Source organism: Equus quagga, chromosome 3, assembly GCF_021613505.1.
Source record: "Equus quagga isolate Etosha38 chromosome 3, UCLA_HA_Equagga_1.0, whole genome shotgun sequence".
Taxonomy (NCBI): Eukaryota; Metazoa; Chordata; class Mammalia; order Perissodactyla; family Equidae; genus Equus; species Equus quagga.
In genome coordinates, this window is record NC_060269.1 from 124,558,732 (window position 1) to 124,577,963 (window position 19,232).

At 42.7% G+C, this 19,232-nt stretch overlaps 1 protein-coding gene across 6 annotated transcripts in view; it reads right to left on the reverse strand.

Moving 5' to 3' along the window:
• Positions 1-18,673, reverse strand: part of KLF3 (KLF transcription factor 3) — a 35,315-nt gene extending 16,642 nt beyond the window's left edge. Inside the window, exons 1-3 of one of the 6 annotated variants that reach the window (XM_046655950.1) lie at positions 18,536-18,663; positions 6,776-6,831; positions 3,736-3,831 (exon numbers count right to left, since the gene is read on the reverse strand). In XM_046655950.1, coding sequence (XP_046511906.1) covers positions 3,736-3,792 — 57 coding nt within the window. In that variant the 5' untranslated portion in view covers positions 3,793-3,831; positions 6,776-6,831; positions 18,536-18,663. Of the gene's footprint in view, positions 1-3,735; positions 3,832-6,775; positions 6,832-9,075; positions 9,291-18,535 lie in introns of those variants that run through there. The other 5 variants (XM_046655953.1, XM_046655949.1, XM_046655952.1 and 2 more) reach the window with 5 other exon arrangements.
• Positions 18,674-19,232: the final 559 nt, after the last annotated feature.

Consider the following 19,232-nt stretch of genomic DNA (forward strand, 5'->3'; position numbering starts at 1 on the left):
GCTTTCTCTCACTAGTATGGGAGACAAGAGCATGGCACAGGTGCTCAGTAAATACTTGATGAATGAATAAAGTGAACTAACGCTCTCTGAGCAAGGTTTCACAACTGACAAGGCTAAGGATAATATCAATTCTTTTGATTCTTGAAAAAATGATTTTAATTGTTATGGGGCAAAAGGCACAGGGTTTGAATAATTTTCCAAAGCTGTCACTTTATACTAAAGTGAGAATTTCAATAGTTTCTTATTTTACTGGGAGTAGTTTGGCTGAGTTTTCCATTACAAGTCAGTTTAAGTAGATGGAATGACTGTACAAAACATGGATGAAGTCTCCATTTCACTATTCATTAATATGAAAAAAAAGTGAACATTCGTGACAGGGCAATGGCAAGTCAAAGGAATCTTCATAGCCTGGGTGGGGTTCCAAGTGCAGGAAGGCGTGGTGCAATTATAAACACACACTCTGGAAACAGCAAATGTCATGCCCCTCTATGCAAACAAAAGTAGAAAGCTCTCTTTCTACCAGGCTTGGAAAAGTCATGAAAAATTTCTCTTAGAACACAGTAGAGGAACTACTGACTTTTTAAGTACTTCTCAATCTGTAAGGAGGCTGTTAGATGACAATTTTCATTTTAAAAAAGAAAGAAAAAAAAAGGAATATATTTCCTTCAAAAGTAATTTTCCTATAGGAATAGAATATGTTTTAAAGATTTGTTTACTTTCTCACTTCCCAAATTAAATTCTTTAATGTTCAACCTTCTTTGGAAATGTATTGGTAAAAACAATTCCTGTGCATTTTATATACACATGCTGTCTCATATTTTACAAATTAAAAAAAAAGTGGAGGCCCAGGGAGCTGCTGGTGGTTCTGCCAACATCACACTGATACTGAGTAGCAGAGATCCACAGCACAGACGGAGGCAGGGTCTACTTCGCTCCCCGTTCTCTAAAATTTTAGCAGGACAACCCAAAGCCTTACCATTTGCCTCAGAGCGCAAGGTTCAGCAGAGGATGGGACGAAGGCTTACATTTTGGTAAGAAAGAAACGACATTTCCCCACTTTCTCTAAACTACTACAGAAAACACCAAACAGGCAGATTTTTCTGTTGTGCTCTCCTTTTAAGAAAAGGGGGAGAGGGGCCAGTCCAGTGGCATAGCAGTTAAGTTCACATGCTCTGCTTCAGCGGCCTGGGGTTCGCAGGTTTGGATCCTGGACACGGACCTACGCACTGCTTATCAAGCCAAGCTGTGGAAGGCATCTCATGTATAAAATAGAGGAAGATGGGCACAGATTTTAGCTCAGGGCCACTCTTCCTCAGCCAAAAGAGGATTGGCAGTGGATGTTAGCTCAGGGCCAATCTTCCTTCAAAAAAATAAAATAAAAATAAATAATAAAATTTAAAAATGTATTTAAAAAAAGAAAAAGGGGAGTGGCAGGGGAAGATAAGTCACTCTAAAATATTTTTATTCATATGTGGAATTAAAAAAATCTTACAAATGTCCTATATTGCCTTAATGTTTAGAATATTGACCTGAAAAACCAAAAAGGTCAACCTTTAGGTCAAAGATAGAATTAAAAATGAAAAAAGGAATAATAAATTAGGTTTAATATACTCCACACCTGTGTAGGCAGGAAGGATGAAATCTGAAGATTTAAGAGTGGCAGCAAAAGCTTTTTATTTAGTTTTGTTATGTAAAATAATCACAACACTCTACTCCCCAAATGTTTCAGTTAACAGAGGTTTCACTGAATTAAGAAAAAGAAACTTCGTGGTAAGGAATGACACTAACTTTTGGTGAAACGATTTAATTAAATTAGAGTCCTTTGAAGCAGAAAACTAGAGCATCAAGGAGAAAAAGACCATTAATTGCAAAAATACCTCTACGTATTTTAACTTTGTGTATTAATATAAGTTACAGCATTACAGGTATAACTGTTACTTCAAATTCATTTTATTTCCATTTTTTTCAGTTAAGTGCATTTCCTTGCACTTAATTATATCATATCAACTTAGCAATGTGGATCTTCATTTTAGCTTTAAATTAGGCTCTTGAGCCATATTTTCATGCTTGATTAAAGGCATTGGTAGTATACTGAAGAGTAAAACGCATCCTTGATGGTTTTGCATCATTTATAAAATTAATCGTATTCTTCAGTATGAAAGACCTTTTCAAATTAAGGATATAATTAATGGGGAAATTTTATCCCTTAATTTCTCTCCAACAGGATCATGCAAGACTTGGGGGGAAGGAGTTGACAAAAACGATGATGGCACAGAATAACATTAGCAGTCAATTTAGTTTTTTGATTAATAAAGTTCTTACTGCTCAGTTATTACCATATTCAGACACTCAGTTATCCAGTTATCACCCTGGAATGTAAATGTTATTTCCTTAAAGCCACTCTGACTTTTCATTGAACACAGTGGTAAACACTTCACTGGCTTAGTAATATCCATGGCAACTCAGTTTCAAGGGCCTCAGAGTGACCTCTGTGTCTTGTATAAACATTTTTGGCAGGAACCTCCACAGCCAATGCATAAGGATGATCTAATTTTTGCAAGCGTGTCATTACCAACCTTCAGATACACAACCCAGGCCAAGCTTTCCCCCTTGTGAATATTTTCCAAGCTCATGGAAGAAAAGAGCAAGACAGAGTGGGAACGTTGCCTTGTTACTTCATATTCTCTAACCCAGATCCCCTCAAGTCTAAACCACTCCCTGCTTTGAAGTCAGACACCTTTCTGTCGTCGCCCATGCCCCCACAGCGTTAGTGTTGAACCTATATAAACACCTGGAGTATTACTAGCCTCCTGGTGGCTGAAATGCACCTAGCAGGGCCTGACTTATGAGAGGGGTGTTAGCGCTAAGGTGTTGAAAAAGACAATGAACATAATTCCCTCTCAGCCTGAGACTCTTCCAAGCGAAATGAAATTCCATCCTCGCCGCCAAGTTCATTCTTTCGCTAGCTTCTCCTCAGTCAACTCTCAAACAGTCACGGCTCCATATGGTTGTTGTCATCGATTTTTAAGCAAATCATTTTATTCTTAATATATTTTTACACGCAAAAGGACTGTGGGGGGTTTTTTTTTCAAGGTTTCATCTTTTTAATCAGCTCCGTGAACAACATCCTAAACATTATATGAGACCCAACCGAATAATGTTTTTCTTCCAGAATTAAAAAAAAAAGGACATTCACAAACATTTTTAAGAAACTCCTCTATATCAGATCTTAAGTAAAAAACGTCTCTAAGTAATCATGTTCTTGATGCAGATTTCTTGTAGGTACATTTGGAAATTGCTTCCTAACCATGGTAAACATTGCATACAGGTTTTTAAAATGTCCCTAGATGCACGTTAATTTTTTAAAATCAACCTGGCCAAACTTTTTTTTTCCAAAACCAATAATCCTGAGAGCCCAAATGAAAAAAACTGGTAACTGAGGAGTTTTTGTAAGCCTACTTCTGTCATGACCAGATTTGCCTGTGGCCCAAGTTTTGCGCTGATCATGTCTCAAGGAATGTGGGGCATAGGTCTTAAGGAAACACGGATTCCTTTTACTAAAGGATGCACAGTTGATAGGAGAGTATTTACGTCACTTACTACCAGGGTCTTTGAGAAGTTCGCCTATCAAATGCCTGTCAAGAAATGAGTAGCTTCAAGGAATAACACAAGACACAATAATCTTATTACCACTTGGAATAAATAAGAAGAGGTGTTTAATTTTGGAAAACTTACCACCGAGACAGGGTCCATGGCCTCTTGCTTGACAGGGACTGGGTCAAACATGAGCATTCTTTTAGTTAAGCTTTCTAGGGTGCTCTGATGTTTGGCCTAGAAGACAAAACAAGGTGTCCATCTAAATGTTGAGGTTACTTTAAATATAAACTGGTAAAAATAAAATATAATATACCTCACTCCTTCTCTGTTCCTTTTTCTCCCTCGCCCCCGGAATGGCTGGAATTTGTTTCCCTTACCTATGAAAGATGCTATTTTATATAATTAAAACCAGACTCCATGGTCATAACCAGATGAGAGCCAACTGGCATTTCTAACTCAAATACATAAACCCTGACATTTCTGGAACAATACGTACAGCCCCTTCTGAGCTGCAAAGCTTGCTTAAGATTGCTGTGCAACTGAACAGAAGTTCACATTACATATGAATGTTAAATATCGTTTCTTTTTTCCTTATGTTGATTAGAGAAAAATCAGGGCAAAACAAGACAAGCAAAAAGAAAACCTAGAACCAACTATCATTAATAATATCTTTTTTTTATTCTTCTAGACTCTTTAAATGGATTAAAGTATGCACGCTGTTTCATACCCATAATTTCACTTGACAATTTATTGTGAAAATGTTTCTTTTTCAGTAAGTATGGTTCCAAACCATCAAACTCAGTGTGCCACTGCATGAACAGATCACTTTATTTAAATTATCCCTTTTTATTGGGCACTTAAGTTGCTTCTAAATTTTCACCATTATAGACAGCAATGAGCATCTTTATACTTATATCCTCCTGCATGCTCTTAATTAATTTTTAGTATTAATTTTACAATGGGAATTCTTGAGTGAGAAGCACATTTTCCAAAATATCTGATAGAGCATCTTTGCTGGATGATACATTATTTTCATCAATAAAATAGAACCTGTTTCCCAACATTTCTACCAGCAATGTATACTATCACCTAAAATAAAAACTTTGCCAATTTGTTAGTACCAAAAGGCAAACTATTTTTATTCTAAATTGATTTAATTATTGATGTTGATTCTTTTTCATCTTTACCATTTACACTTCTTCTTTTGAGAAATACCTATATTCAGGTCTTGAGCTCTCCCCTCCACCTCTTATTGTTTCCTAAGCACTTTTTATATATGAAGACTACCAGCTTGTTTTCCCTCCAATTTCTCCTCATGAGGAATTAAGCCAATCTTTAGCCTATTGTAAAGAAAATGTCCATCTTGATCCTGTTTGGTCTTTCTCTTCTCTTCCTATGTTATGCTCATATTATCCCTCCATTTCCTTATGTATTCTATACTAGTCCACTAATCCACCTCATGTCAACTGCTTCCTCACAAGACAAAATATTCAGTCTGCTCAACATTCACCTGCCTTTTATAGGTTATGGGATCACTGCCCAGCTACTCCCCAGAATTTCAACAACCTGCTTCAGGCACCTGCTATCCAAATTTGGTTTAAATGTTCAGTGCTTTGGTTAAAGGTGAGGTCTTTATAGATCACTTTGGTTTGGGTGGGAAAGTGAAGAAGCTCCAGATTGAGTTCTACCTGAAAAAGCTGTAGAAGTCCCTAGTTCTAGATTAGTTCCTCTGTTTCAGTACTCAAACTCCCCACCTCCACTTCTACCTCCATGACAGCAATCCTGTAGTTTGTTGTGTCCATGCTTTTTGGGTTATACTAAGATATCTTCATACACAATTATGAAAGTAACACTGTGTAGTTCTTGTGCTTCATTGCTTTGTTGAAGAAAGCCTGTTCTTGGTCTCATGACAACACGTGAATATCATCATTAACTCAACATAAGTCCCTGACTTCAAAATTTTATTTTCCTACATCACAGGACGTATTATAATCTGAGAACACAATTTGATACCAGGCTGCTCAAATCAATGGTGCTACCACCCTCTTATGTATCCCAGCAAGAACAAACCCCAACAGCCAGTGAAAAATGGATGATTTCATAACGAAGGATGAAAACCCCTTTTGTGTCTTGGGATCTATTATTAACCAGTTCCCAGCCTAGCAGCTGTACAGATGGATATGGTTCTAAGAATTGCTGTCCAGTGTCCCATAGCAGACCGTAAACAAAAGATGTGAGATCGCCTGCTTGTGTCAATGAGGTCACATAATTCAGCAGCCCTGACCCATGGCTGACCACCCCTCCCCCAGGCCTTTTAAATTTAATTTACAGATTCATCCACTCCACAGGACAGTATTTTGATGCAAATCCTTTAAATAAAAGCACTCATATTCTCAGGTATATAAGGAAAGAGCCCTGGTCCTGAGACTCAAGCAGGAGATGTGCATCCTGGTCCTGCCAAAGGGCAATTCTTTTTCACAAGCAGGAAGATCAAACGAGATTTAAAACAAAACTCCTTTGCCTTCTAAATTATTTATATCAATAAATATGGACACAATTTCTGTATGTACATACTGTACACACCATTAAATTTGCTGGGTCCAACTTCTGGAGTAGCGTCCGTTGCTAACATACATAGACTTGGAGGTCAATCCTCTCCACTCTTAAAAAAAAACTCAGACTAAATTCAGTTCAAAAGTTAATAGTGCCTACATCCTGTGTGAGATCTTATACAGGGCCTTGCCACCTCACAGCCGCTCCGCCACAACAGCTTCCTAGCACCTCCACACCTCAGGCCGCCCTGCCCCCTTTACCACCAGTAAGAGCAGCACGGTGGGTTTAAGACCATGGGCTCGGAGTGCATTCTGGTTCAAATTCTAATGCTACCATTTAGCTCATAAAGCCACCAATGACTTTTTCTAATGCCCACAGCAACGACTACAGAATCCATTTAGAAATGAGTTACACATTCACCTGCTGTATCTTTTACCATTTTAAGACATGATTTAAAATACTTTTGTTCTTTGATTTTTATGTTTTATCTAAATTTAAGGACATTAGTGCTTTGTAAGACTTGTAAGAAAAAAAAGTCTAATACAAAGCATCTATTCTAACAAAAGCCAACTCCTTTTTATTAAAAAAGAATTGTAAAGGTATGTTTATTTGTTCAGAACTGTACCTCAAGAGTAACTCAATCGCTGATGAAGGGATATTTCTCTCATAGAAGTACTTCAGCTAAGAAATGAAGAAGAAACGATAGAATTAGAATACCTCGTTTTGAAACTCCTCACTAAATAATGCATCACTGGACAATATAGAAAAAAAGAGGCTGCAAAATTCAAACCACTCCAAACAGAATCCAACTCCCTATCCATTCACAGGTCCAGCACATTTGTTCCCAATTTGGGAGCTTCTAAAATGACTGGTCATACTTCTACTGAGAGTCACAGGACACAGAACGAAAGAAGGACTGCAGAGAAAACAATCCACCCTAAACTGTTCACGAGAGCTTCTCAGGAGGCGTGGGGGGGCAGCTTCAGACACATCTGAGAGCCAATTTTTAAATTTATAATTCTACAACTAAACCCTCTAGTTAAAACAAGAGAGGAAAGCTAAGCTAAAAAGGAACCAAATTTAGGAAGGGAATCAAACACATTAACACAAATGAGGCATTTGTTTATTTATCTGCAGAAAACTTCTATACTCCCTACCTACTCTGCCTATCTCTGAATAGACCACTTCGCCACTAGTTTTGACTTTGTCTTGGGGTTCTGGTCTAGCATCAGACAACAGTGATTACAATGTCTCCAAAGTACCCTCCATGTAACTGAGAAGTAACTTATAGAACAATCAGGTCCCGAAACACAGTGGCTTTTGCTACACAGGGCAGCTCAGTGCTCTGGGACTATTACCATCATTTTAAAAGAATGCTAAAGAAACTGCAAATGCTGAAGAAAATCTATTACACAACACTGACGGCAATCTTAAGTAGTACCAGCAGGTGGCGCAATAAAACAGGTATTAGAGACTAGGACGCCGGCACTAAATTGAGTTTGCCAACGTCAGGGTCTTTAAACCTAGTGGGTTTTAACCAGGCTCTCAGGAATTCTGTTAACCATTTTTTGTGGGTATCACAGAGATGAGGAGGCCCCAAATGCGGTTCTGTGTTTCCTTACAACTATTTTCCAATCATAAACACATTTACATCTTAGTTGTATTTAACTAGCTTAGAAGAAATACATTCTAAACTAAGCAAACCCAGGATAACAAAACCGCATTTAAAAGAGAAAAAAGGGCAAAACTGGTTTTAAAGAAACTTCTAAGTTATCGAGGTGCTTAAAAGCAAAAATATAGGAACATCATCATTGCCAAAATAATTTCCTGTAACTGGAGTAAATGTCACCTTCCCCAACTATGCTACTTTGCTGAGAAGGGTCAACAGAACTGAATTTTCCTCCAGAAGAAAGAAACAGATTTCCCTTCACACTCTTTCCACTTAGACTTCTGCCTTTTCAGATGTTAAAATAAGGGTCAGATTTTTGCCAAAATGGAAAACTGCATGATTACGTATTAAGAAGCTTTGGTGAATCATTTACATGAAGTTTCAGAAGGAATCCAGTTCCCTCTCGCAGTCCCAGTGGCCCAGGAAGCCTCCTCGACAACTGGTTTATGAGGCACAAATGAGCCACGGGGCTTAGGGACACACACAGCCGTTAATGTCAGAGGAGGTTATGATTTAACCAAACTCCTTTGAAAGTAGCTTGTCTTGAAGCCAGAGCATGTTTTATTACAGAAACCACCTTATAAATGACTGCCCCTTCCTTAGAAGCACGAGAGAGAGAGACAGAGAGAGAGACAGAGAGAGAGAGAGAGAGAAAGAAAATGAATATGTGTCTGAAGCAAAGTTCTGGGTGAAATAGCAGGATTTGCCTTTGACATTCTCCCATCTCATCTCTTTTATGCCGTTTCCGTATCTTTCTTTCCTCAGACCCTCAAAGGGTCCCTGCATTATCCTCCCTAACCCAGCCTGACCCTAAAGCTCCAAATTGCCACAGCCTCCCTCAAAGCAAATCTTTGTTTCCTAGCTGACCTCAGCCAGGTGTAAGGAGAAAAACAGCATGATCAAACCAACACACCATCTGTAAGCGCCTTTTTTCAACTCTACCAACAGTTTGGATATTAAAGGAGGAAGCATGTTACATGTTACCTTCCCCCACCCTTTACGCCCCAAAGGAACTTCGGGGAAAAAAGAAAAAAAAAATCGTGTGTGTGTGTGCAACATCCCTGTAGCTAAACTTCCTTTCCAAAGAAACTTTTTTCTTTCTTCACCCCATATCTAAACTCCTCAAGAGCTCCTAGTGAGTGGAATATTTAATGGCAGTTGCTCTGGCCAGAAATACAAGGGGACGGGCAACAGATGTGAAGCAGGCATTTCCAAGCTGCAGGTTCCTTCTAGAACAGCCAAATGCTGGCACCTACCTGGCAACGCGTCCCGTTCTCCTATCACTGGATGATTTTCACTCACCTCAGTCTTCTAGGGTTGGTTTGAAAGGAAAAAATTCCACGGAGTATTTCTAAATCTTTGCCCCTCATAAATTAGATTCGTTATTTTGCATCAAAATGCTTTGTAAATGGGAAAGAAGTTAATTATTTCGTTTCAGATCAAATATAATGATCCAGAGAGCAAACAATCCGCCCTCTCCTCTGTCTGCTAACAAGCCACCCAATTTTACTTTCCTGCCTCCACCCAGCTACTCCACCCTATGGAGAGTTGCCAAGGCGAGTCCAACTTGTCCAAACAGGACATGGCTTCAGATAAGATTCTGCCCACACCCTGTACTTCGGAAAGACCAAGTGAAGCAATTGATTTTGCATGTAAATAAGGACAGGTGCAAAGGTAAGAAGCAAGCAGAATCCCTACACAATTTCCAGATTGAGGCCCAGTAAAGAAGGGTTGGGGGTGGGGAAACCCAAACCCATACCCATACCCTTTAAGTAAACTCTCAAGTTCAATGCCATCTGATTAGTAGTGTCCCACACCTTTCTTAAAGGAATTTTAGCAAATGCTAATCATTTTCCCTACTAAGGTTACATACTTGTTTTCCTTCTTTATGCTGATAATTTTGTATTTTAGTTTTAAAGGGCAAGCAACCCAAGATTAACTGAAAAATACCTATAATGTGTAATCCTGCTATGTGCACGTCTTGCAAGGCCTGCCTAAGCCCTCACAATTCTCTTCTGTGAAGGGTTATATAATCAAACCCAGAAGGGCTGCGGGAGGCCATGCTGCCTCTCTGCTCTGTGTCCTATCACTCAGGACCCACCCGACTCCACCCTAAGAGTACTCCACCCATGGGGCCCCACCCTGGAGGGAGGGGGAGGCTGGGAGGGACCAACTGGCTCAGGTCAGCAGCCAGTTCCTGGAAATTCCAGCCTGAGCAGGGATGGTTGGAACCTTAAAAATAACCAGAGAGAATCGTCAGGGTGGTGGTCATTCCCTTGGCTCCTGAAGATTCTCCATGAAAAGTTTATCTCATAGAGCCCAGAACCTTTGGATATGAAGCCACGAGCTAATACTGCCCTCTCCCTTCAAAAGCAAACAAAAAGGAACAGAAAAGCATTTTGAACCACTGCTATGTAATACAATTGATTCAACACATCCCAAATCCAAATCCCCCTCCTCCTTGCTCCTGCCTTGAAAGGGCTGCCCACCACCCCTCATCTCCCATTTGCCTCATTTGCTGGTCACTCACCATGGAAACCTAGAGGTCATCTTTTAAACCTTCCTCATCAACTTTTCCTTCCATTTCTACTACTGCCCTTGGGGCCCAGCCCCTCGGTGGCTCAAGTCTGTGCTACTGGGGTTTTTCCTCCACTGGTCTCCCCACCCCCTGTCCCTTAGCCCCTCCAATCCATGCCAACCACCTTGCCACCTACATTTCTCAGAGCCCTCTTCTCATTTAGTCTTTCCCAAGCTCACAAACCCTCCAATGGGATCCCCGGGTGTGCAGAGTGCAGTCAAGCACCCACACCCAGCACCCCCTTTCCCACCAGCTGCCCCCTGCTCCAACAAGTGCCCTTCATGCTGGCTGCCCTGTCCTGTCTCCTCCCAACCCCCCCCCCCCCCCCCCCAGCCCATTTCTTTGTTCATTTTTGGCCCTGATGCTGGGCAACCAGCGTGGAATGCCCCGTCCCCTTCCGGCTTATCTAAATCCTCCTAATTCTTCAAAGACCAGCTCAAGGCCCTCCCCACTCTGTGCAGCCAGCTGACTGCGCCTTGGCAGATCTGAGGCCACCTCTTTTTACCTAGATAGGCTGAACCTTTTAACGTTCCAAATGGCACATCTCAGGTGCCTTGCACTCCTTGGAGGGCTCCCTCCCTACTCCCCAAAGGAGATCAGGTGTGTTCACATTGGTAGTTTTCTTGTCAGGCATAAGGAGAGAATATAAGAGCACTCAGCCCACAGTAGGACTTCTACAGTCATCTCCCTTTGAATGCAGTTGAAATCTCCCTTAAATAAGTAATCGAGGTGACAAGGCCTAAAAAGCAAACCTATTAAACCAAATCTCCTCCAAAAAAGTTAGTGCTCTTAACCTTAACCTTGCCTGTCATGGGTCCCTCCAGAGACCTTATCAGAATCACCCTCAAAGAATTTGTTATCACCTACTCAGTCAGATCTAAACAAGTCTAATGTGAAGATCTCTACTCTCTGTTTTAAAACCTAAAACAAGAAAGAGGGAGAGAGTGAGCAAGCGAGAAAAGAGGCAACTGCATGAGAAGGGTACATGCGTGTGTAACAAACATTAGGTCTTTTTTTCCAGAGGATACTTCTGTTGACCAAGGCAAGCCAGGAGCTAAGTGATGTCACAGGTTTCCTGCTGATCATCACTACCTTCATCATTGGTAATCTCCAGGTGCTGTTCTTTACATGGACTGTGTCACTTAATGCCTATCAAGTGGGTCCTACCTTCCCATTTTATTGATGAGAACACTGGAACAGAGAGGTAAAGTAATCTGCCCAACATCACACAGCTGCTAAGTTGTAGAGACAGAATTGGAACCCAAAGTAGTCTGACTTCAAGGCTGGAGGACTTGGCACCACACTCTACTGCCTCCTGGGCAAAGGACAATGTCACAGCACAAACAGTAATAGACGGATAGCGATTTCTGTGAACAGACCTGTCTATGGGGGATATGTAATGTGGGGACAGTGTATCTACAGTCGTGGCAATTTCGCCTCCTCCCAACTGGCCCCTGCTGCCTACTCTCTCCTAGCATGCATGCTTGGACACAAGATCAAAGGACACATTCTGAAGGCCCCCAATTAGGCTATTATTCTTCCTAGCCAATGCACCTGCAATTGGTCCATAAAACTGCTGAGAAAAATTGGCAGCTTTTACCCAAGTAAATACGGAAATCCTCATAATAACTCTACAAAGGTGGAAGGGTCAGGCCCTCATCCTCATTTTAGAAATGAGGAAATGGAGGAACAGAGGTGAAATGACTCGCCCAAATCCACAGAGCTGGTTGGAGCTGCAGCCAAGAACAGAAGTGCGTCCGCCTGCAGACCCAGGGCTTTCTGTTCTGCTTCAGCATCTGTGCTGTGGGACCGACTTTTAAGTCAAGTCATCTTATCCTGGGACCGCTCCCCTGGTACAGAGGGTGTGGGACGTGTGCAGTGCCACACTGGCTCATGGTAGGCAGTGCCATGGGGAGGTTCCAGTGGGCAATTAAGATTTCAAAAGGCCTTTTCAGGTTAGATCAACCCAGACCTACTCCATCCTGTGGCATAACCAGTAATGACTGCACATAATTTGAGATTAGCTCTAAGGAGTAGGTGCTCAATAAATACTTGTGAGATGAATAAATGAATGGATGGCAAACTGCACTGCTCACATGCCAAGATAACATGAAGAACGAGGGCTCCAGAAGGATTCTATAGCAGGTGTTGCACAAGGAAAATTTGCCCAGGGGCCAGTGAAGCTGGCCTGAAAAGGACCTTCTAAAACCTAAAACGCAGAGTAAATGCGAAAACTTTGGGAGGCTTGAGAGAGAATAACTCCTTTGTTTGGAGAACTAAGCAGAACAGGAACTTGAACTTATGAATGAAAGTAGCTTTGGGGTACAGAGCTGTGGAAGGTACCAGGGCGCAGAGTGCCAAGAATAGATAAAGGAGTGGATTTCAGTGATTAGATTCAAAGAACAGTAGTTAGTAGAAAGAAGAGCATATAGGCCAAAGGAGAAAAAACCCACACTTGATCCACAGGTCGCTCTCCAGGGTAGAAGCTCTGACCTCAATGTCCACTTGATCTCTTACGTCTAGATTTGGCCAAACTCCACTGATGTGGGTTGACACTAGCTCCAGGCCATCCCTGGAGATCCCCAGGCCTTCCAGAAATTGGCAGCCCTCTACAGCACGTCCCAGGCTAAGCCGAGCTCTTCAGGGTCCTCCTGGGAGGGGGCTGCCTCAGGATGCACCCCTGTCCTGGCAATCAGGCCAAGAGCTAGATGCAGGGTTACATGGAATGCATGGGAGGAAGGGCCACTTGACGTGGTATGTTCAGTCTCCAGCTCTCCTTAATAATTAGATGGGTGAAATGATAATGTATTCGGCCTGCCAACACAATGGCGTGAGTTTCAAAAAGCTCTGGGAACCTGTTTTGCCAGAGAAAGGACTTTACTATTAAACATATTGACCGAGGGATACAAAATATACTGATAATTTTCTTTCACATGTTCCATTGAACTACAGTGACCTTCCAGAAAAAGCACAGAGCCAGTTAAGAGGATATTTTTTTGCTTTGGGAAAAAACAGTCCTATTCCTGGTTCAGAAACTGTGTCTATAGCTTGTGTCTCTTTTATTACTACTTAATTTCAGAGATGGAGAGTTGAGGGGGAAAAAAGCAGGGCTACCTCCTTTAGACAATGCTCTCCCTTATCAGGGCAGACTGCTGTCTGGTTTCCTGTCTCGAGCTCTGGCATTACTGCTTCAGATGAGAACCAGGGTCTAAGGAAGGGAGAGATCAGCCCTGAAAGTGAGAATGCTAAAAACCATCAAAATCCTTCTCTTCCAAATTACTCCAAGATGAATTCTGCCTAGAATATGATATATTAACAAACCAGATTATCAAGGGTTTTATGATTCTAGGATTTTTTTTTTTTTAAAAAGCTAGAACCAATGACAAATAAGCACTGCAGAAAGAAATCCAATTTCCAGAATAATATAATTGCTAATATTTAAAGGATGAGGTTGCTTGTTTTTATTATTTTTTTCTTAAACACAACTAGGTGTGAAAACAGAGAGTTAGAAATGCCACTTAAGAAAGCTGTTCATTATAGCAAAAATGTTGATTTGGAAATACTAAGAAGGCCACTATTTAATGGGGGGATGGAGATAAAATGGAATTAAATTAGGAATAATGATTTGCATGGTCAAGAGATGAAACTATTATCCCCCCTCCCCCCCTTTTTTGTAATTGTGGTAACTGTCAGACTGGTATAATTTTTTTTCAATTGTTTAGCTTAACATTTAAAAGCCTCAAAAAATTATTTTTCTGATAGACTATATTAGACTCTAATCATCTCTATGAACCACCTCCCTCTCTCCTGAAATGGGGAAGAATGATTTGGAATCAGCCAAATAAAGACTCTGTCTACCAAATCTAGTTAGATTGTTAACAACTTTGGAACTAAAACAGAAAAAGGTGCTTCAACTTGGGTTTACTTATGAATTTCAGTTTAAAGGCCTCTTGTCCTACAAATTGGGTTAATATTTCAAATTTGCTTCCCCCAAAGGAGAAAGGAAAAATCTTATTGAGACTTTCCAAAACTTCCATCTCTTTTCAAGGAAGGCTATCAGTAGCCTACTATTTGATTCTAGTAGCTTTCTTAGTATCATATTATACATTTTCCTTTATCCATAAAGAATGTGGTGGGACATCAAATTAAAACCAAAGTACTATTTTCATCAATTTTGGGGAGGATGGGGTCTAAATTGCTGCCTCAGCAACTGTGAATTAATTCCATTAGAGAACATGTAGGTAACCCCTTTAGATTTTAAAGAAAATCCAAAAATAAGTTAAAACTTGCTAAGTTTTCTTTTCCAACCATTTCTTTAAAACTTATTTTCTGAAGAACCAAGAGAAAAAATAATTTGTTAAAGTAGGTTTTAAATAGTTAACCCAGAAATTTGTTAGCCCACAACTGACAGAATACACACAAAAGAAAAAAAAAAAGGGTTGAGAAAAAGTTATTGTAAAATAATCAAAACAAGAGCATTCCTCTTTTCAAAATATAAGATTACAATCTTTCAAACTATCAATAAATGAATTTATTTCCAGTTCTCCTTTTCTTTGAGCTTTTTATTCTTAAAACAGTTTGGAAATCAGACCTAGAACACAGTAAAATCCTTGTCTTTAAAAAAATTATGCTAGTATTTAAATCTTTCTCTTTAAAAAAGAAATAGTCCTGGGATTTTTGGACTTTCTCTATACATCTTGAGCTTTGCTTCAACACTTTTTCTAAAGATTTCTTCCTTAAGACATAAGCAAGACTTTCAAGTCAGTCCAGGCTGCCAAGACTGCTTAAGTTCTCCATCCGATGACACTTATGCCCGGAGCGTCCAGTGTTAATGTGAAGAAGGGTGGGCCACATCTTTCAGATAATGCTCCATCTTCTAAACTGCAAAGTGGTAATCCCAATCCAAAACTGACAGCTTCAGGGCAAAAACGCCTATCTCAAAACAAACCTGCTACCCACTTCAAAACCAGAATGGAAAACAAACAAACAAACAAAAACCACCTCCTTTAGATGTCTAGCCAATACGCACACAAAATTCATAAAATCACAATTTGGCAATGAAAAATTAAAAAAGGTAAAAGTATGTATTCACGCACATAAACACATTGGAGCAAAGTGTGTATGTAAAAAGGTTAACTGACTTCTCATTATGACATAACACAGGCATCTTAAGCAATCGCAAGTGTGTAGAGACATGATAACTCCCTGGGCGGGGACAGGGAGTTTAGCGGCAGGGACCACGGCCTGGTCTGGGCTACTGATCTACCAGAAAACAGCCTGAAACAGGAAAGAGCACACATATGCCACTTGGAATGTATGACGCAAACCCCAGCCTTGAAACAAAGAACAGGAAACAGCTCTGCTGGCTGTGCTGGAGAGAAAGCACAGAGAAACATTTAGCCGGCCCTCCCTGACCCTATATTCATGAGCAGCTGGAGTTTTTTAAGACAACAAGGCGGTGGGGGGTGGGGGCTGGTGGAGGTGTTTGTTCTATGGGTGCGAATAATAACACCAGCTTTATACAGGGGACCTGCCCTATTTACAAATAGGAGCTTCCACATACAGTAAACATCATAAGTGAACATGTGATTTTATCATATGCAAGCAGCAGAAACCTTCCTAATTAACACCAGCCTCCCTACTGATTTCTTTTGTCTCTTTCTTCCCCATCCCAATGGCTGGTCGCTAGCCATGATCAAATTCTGGGTTAGGGTAATGAGTATTGTTCAGCCTCAGAGCATCATGAGGAAAAGGATGACAGAGAACTGCTGTTAAGAATTCAGATTACAATTGGGTTATCCCACCTAACTGAAAACTGGACCAATTTTAAGGGTCCCTTAGCCACAGAACGAAATTCCAAGACACAGAGTGTGAGACATGTAGAGTCACCTCAAATTTAATTGTCTTTTTCACCTGGCTAGTTATAAACATATTTGCACACAGCTGCACATCGGTGTCACATGTACACACATCTACAGATATTCACCTTTTGAGAATGTGATTCTGTTCCTGACATTTTATTTAATCCAAAATTGTCATACAATCTGTAGGATAGAGTAACAATTTTTACAAGGCATCCTAAAATGTCTATTTTCTTTTAGGTATTTTTAAGGTAGTGAAAGCAATTCATAGTCCTTTTTTCCATTATTTCTTTCTATTTTGTCAGCCAGGACTGTTTAACTCAGGTTTCCATTATTAGAGATTTAAGAATCTGTGTAGACATAAATACAGGTAAAAAAAAAAAAAAAAAAGGCATCACTGTGCCCATAGCAACCAGAAGATTGGGTTTTAATTTAGAAACTTTGCAGTGAAAAAAACAATAGCTTTCTCTAAAGCTATGTTGCTATGTTTTATATCTGACAAGGGTTTGTGGTCAAAATAGCTACTTTTATTATTCTCACATTAGGATTTTAATACTTGGATTCCCCTTCACGCAAGCAGAATGTGTACCTTACAGTATCTCTTCATTGAATTTACCAATAGTACATTAGGATTTTTTCTTCTAATAGTTCCGCAGCAAACCCCACTGACTGTAGAAATTGAGATATCAGTTTCTCTAGGGAATTAAAATTAATCAAACATCTCATTTCAGTTTTCTGTTAACAGCCTAATGTCAACTAACATTCTCCATGTTTCAAGCCAGAAGAAACTCATTCGTCCACTTTCTTTGAAAAATACAAGTCCCCAAGTTTTGGAGATGTTAATGCTATCAGATTTTTTTTTTCCCTAAAAGCAAGTCTTCCCTCGGGTTAGACAGATTATCATCCAGATGGATTTCCCTCATAAAAATGCTCTTCAAATTCATACATAAAGTACTCAGAAAAGGACAGCACAAAATTGCTCTGTGGAAAAACTTAGAATGAACAAGTGCTCTAATCTCCACTGGATTTTGCTTAATAATTACAGATACTAAATCTAAATGAAGATTCATTCCACTTCATACTCTTCCCCATGTACCAGACTCCTATGAGAATATAATCAATATATTTAAAGTGTCTTGGGTGATGTTAATGGAAAAATACATCCTGAGTTAGTAAAAAATTCAGTATAAAATGTTTATTTTAGTGAAATACAAGGAGGTGAGCGATTTCCAATTTCCGTTTAACCTGACATATAAAAATAAGTCCCATTCACATGTCTTCATCCAATGTTATTGTATGTTGCTGTACAATTTAAAGCAGAAAAGATTCTCCCTGTTATCTGCCACAGAAGTGGCCATGAGAATTCCAGGTATTCTCTGCTATCTCCAAGAAAGCCACTCTGAAATGTTAAGTAGGTCCCAAGGGTCCGGGTCGAAAGATCAGTCCCTCGGTCCCCACCCGGCTCGGGTCCCTAACGCTGCAGGCAGTTGCTTAAGGCGCTCTCCGCCTCCAGCCACGCTGCAATCCTTGCTCCAGGCACTGCGGCAGGTTCTCTCCATGCCCCCGAAGATCTCTCCAAACCCGGTCAGCTCTTTTCTCCTGCCCCCGAAGATCCAGACACCCTGGCAGCTTCTGGGTTCCAGCACCGAGAATGGGATGCTGCCTCCAGTCCCAAGTGCCCTAAGTTTCTTCCCACAGGGCCCGCGAGGCTGCTCCAACTTTGCTCCGGCGCCCGGTCCGAAGAGGAGGGCGGCGGGGGGCGCGGGCGGAGGGCGGGGAGGGGGAGGGCGCGGGGGTGGGGGACCAGGCGGGGGAGGAGCAGGAGCGCGCGGCCTCGGCGCTACCTTTCTCCAAACAACGTTGCCACACGCGGAGAACACTGAGATTTCTGGGGCTTTGGAGGGAATCGCGAGCTGGCGGGCGGGCGGCGGCCGGGGGACCACACAGGTGAGCCCCCACCCGCGCCCTCCCCGGTGCCGCGGGGGGCGCTGCGGGCCTCGCTCTCCTCACCCCCGGATCTCACAGTGGCTTTCCCCGATCCCACACTTTCGACCGCTGAACCCGGGGGCCCCCTCCCCCTCGCCTCCTTCTCCGCCCCCACCCCCGGCTACGAGGAGCTGTTGCACTTTCCCAAGCCCACAGGCGCCCCTACCCCCGCGCTGCACCCCCCACCTATTCCCTGCGCGCTCCCCGTGGAAAAAAATTAGACCGGACGAGCCGAAAAGGGGGGCAGCAGGAGTCGGGGCGAGAAGGAAAGGTGAGGGAGAGGAGACTTACTTTTCCAGGCGCGGTGCTGAGCGCTGCAGACGAGAAATAAAGGCCCGGATCCGGGCTGCCCTGAACCCCGCGAATGCAGTAATGTCAGCGCTCCAGTCCGGGCGGCGTGGGCGGCGGCGGCCGCCGGGGCCGGGGACCCGCGCTGGGGACTGGCGCGCGTGCGGCGGACGCGGCGCGGCTCGGCGGGCGCTCGCGCTGCGCTCCGGTCGGGCCCGGCTCCGCGCGGCTCCGCTCCTGGCTCCCCTCTGGCTCCTGGCACCAACTCCGGGCAGTCACATGACGCCGGCGCCGCTCGCTCTGCGAGCCTCCCGGGGCTGGCGGGGTAAGTAGAGGCTGGGACCCAGGGTGGGAGGGTCAGGGAGGGGAGAGGGAGCCACCGCGGCCGCCCGGGCTGGGCGGGTCCCCACCCACTTGGGTGGAGGCAGCCGCCGGAGGGGTCGGCCGAGTCACTCGCGCAAACACGCACCCCGCCCTGCGCCCTTCCCCCGCCACCCCCGCCTCCCGCGCCGCCTCCGCCCCGCCCCGCCCAGTCACCCGGGGACGGCCTGACAGACACTCATTATTCCCCGGAGCCGGGCGCCGCCCCGCCGGCCGAACCTGTCCCGCGAGGCGCGGCGCGGCCGTGGGGCTGGGCGTGCGCCGCCGGCCCCCGCCCGGAGCCCCCGCCCTGCGCGCCCCCGCCCTGCGCCCTCCGCCC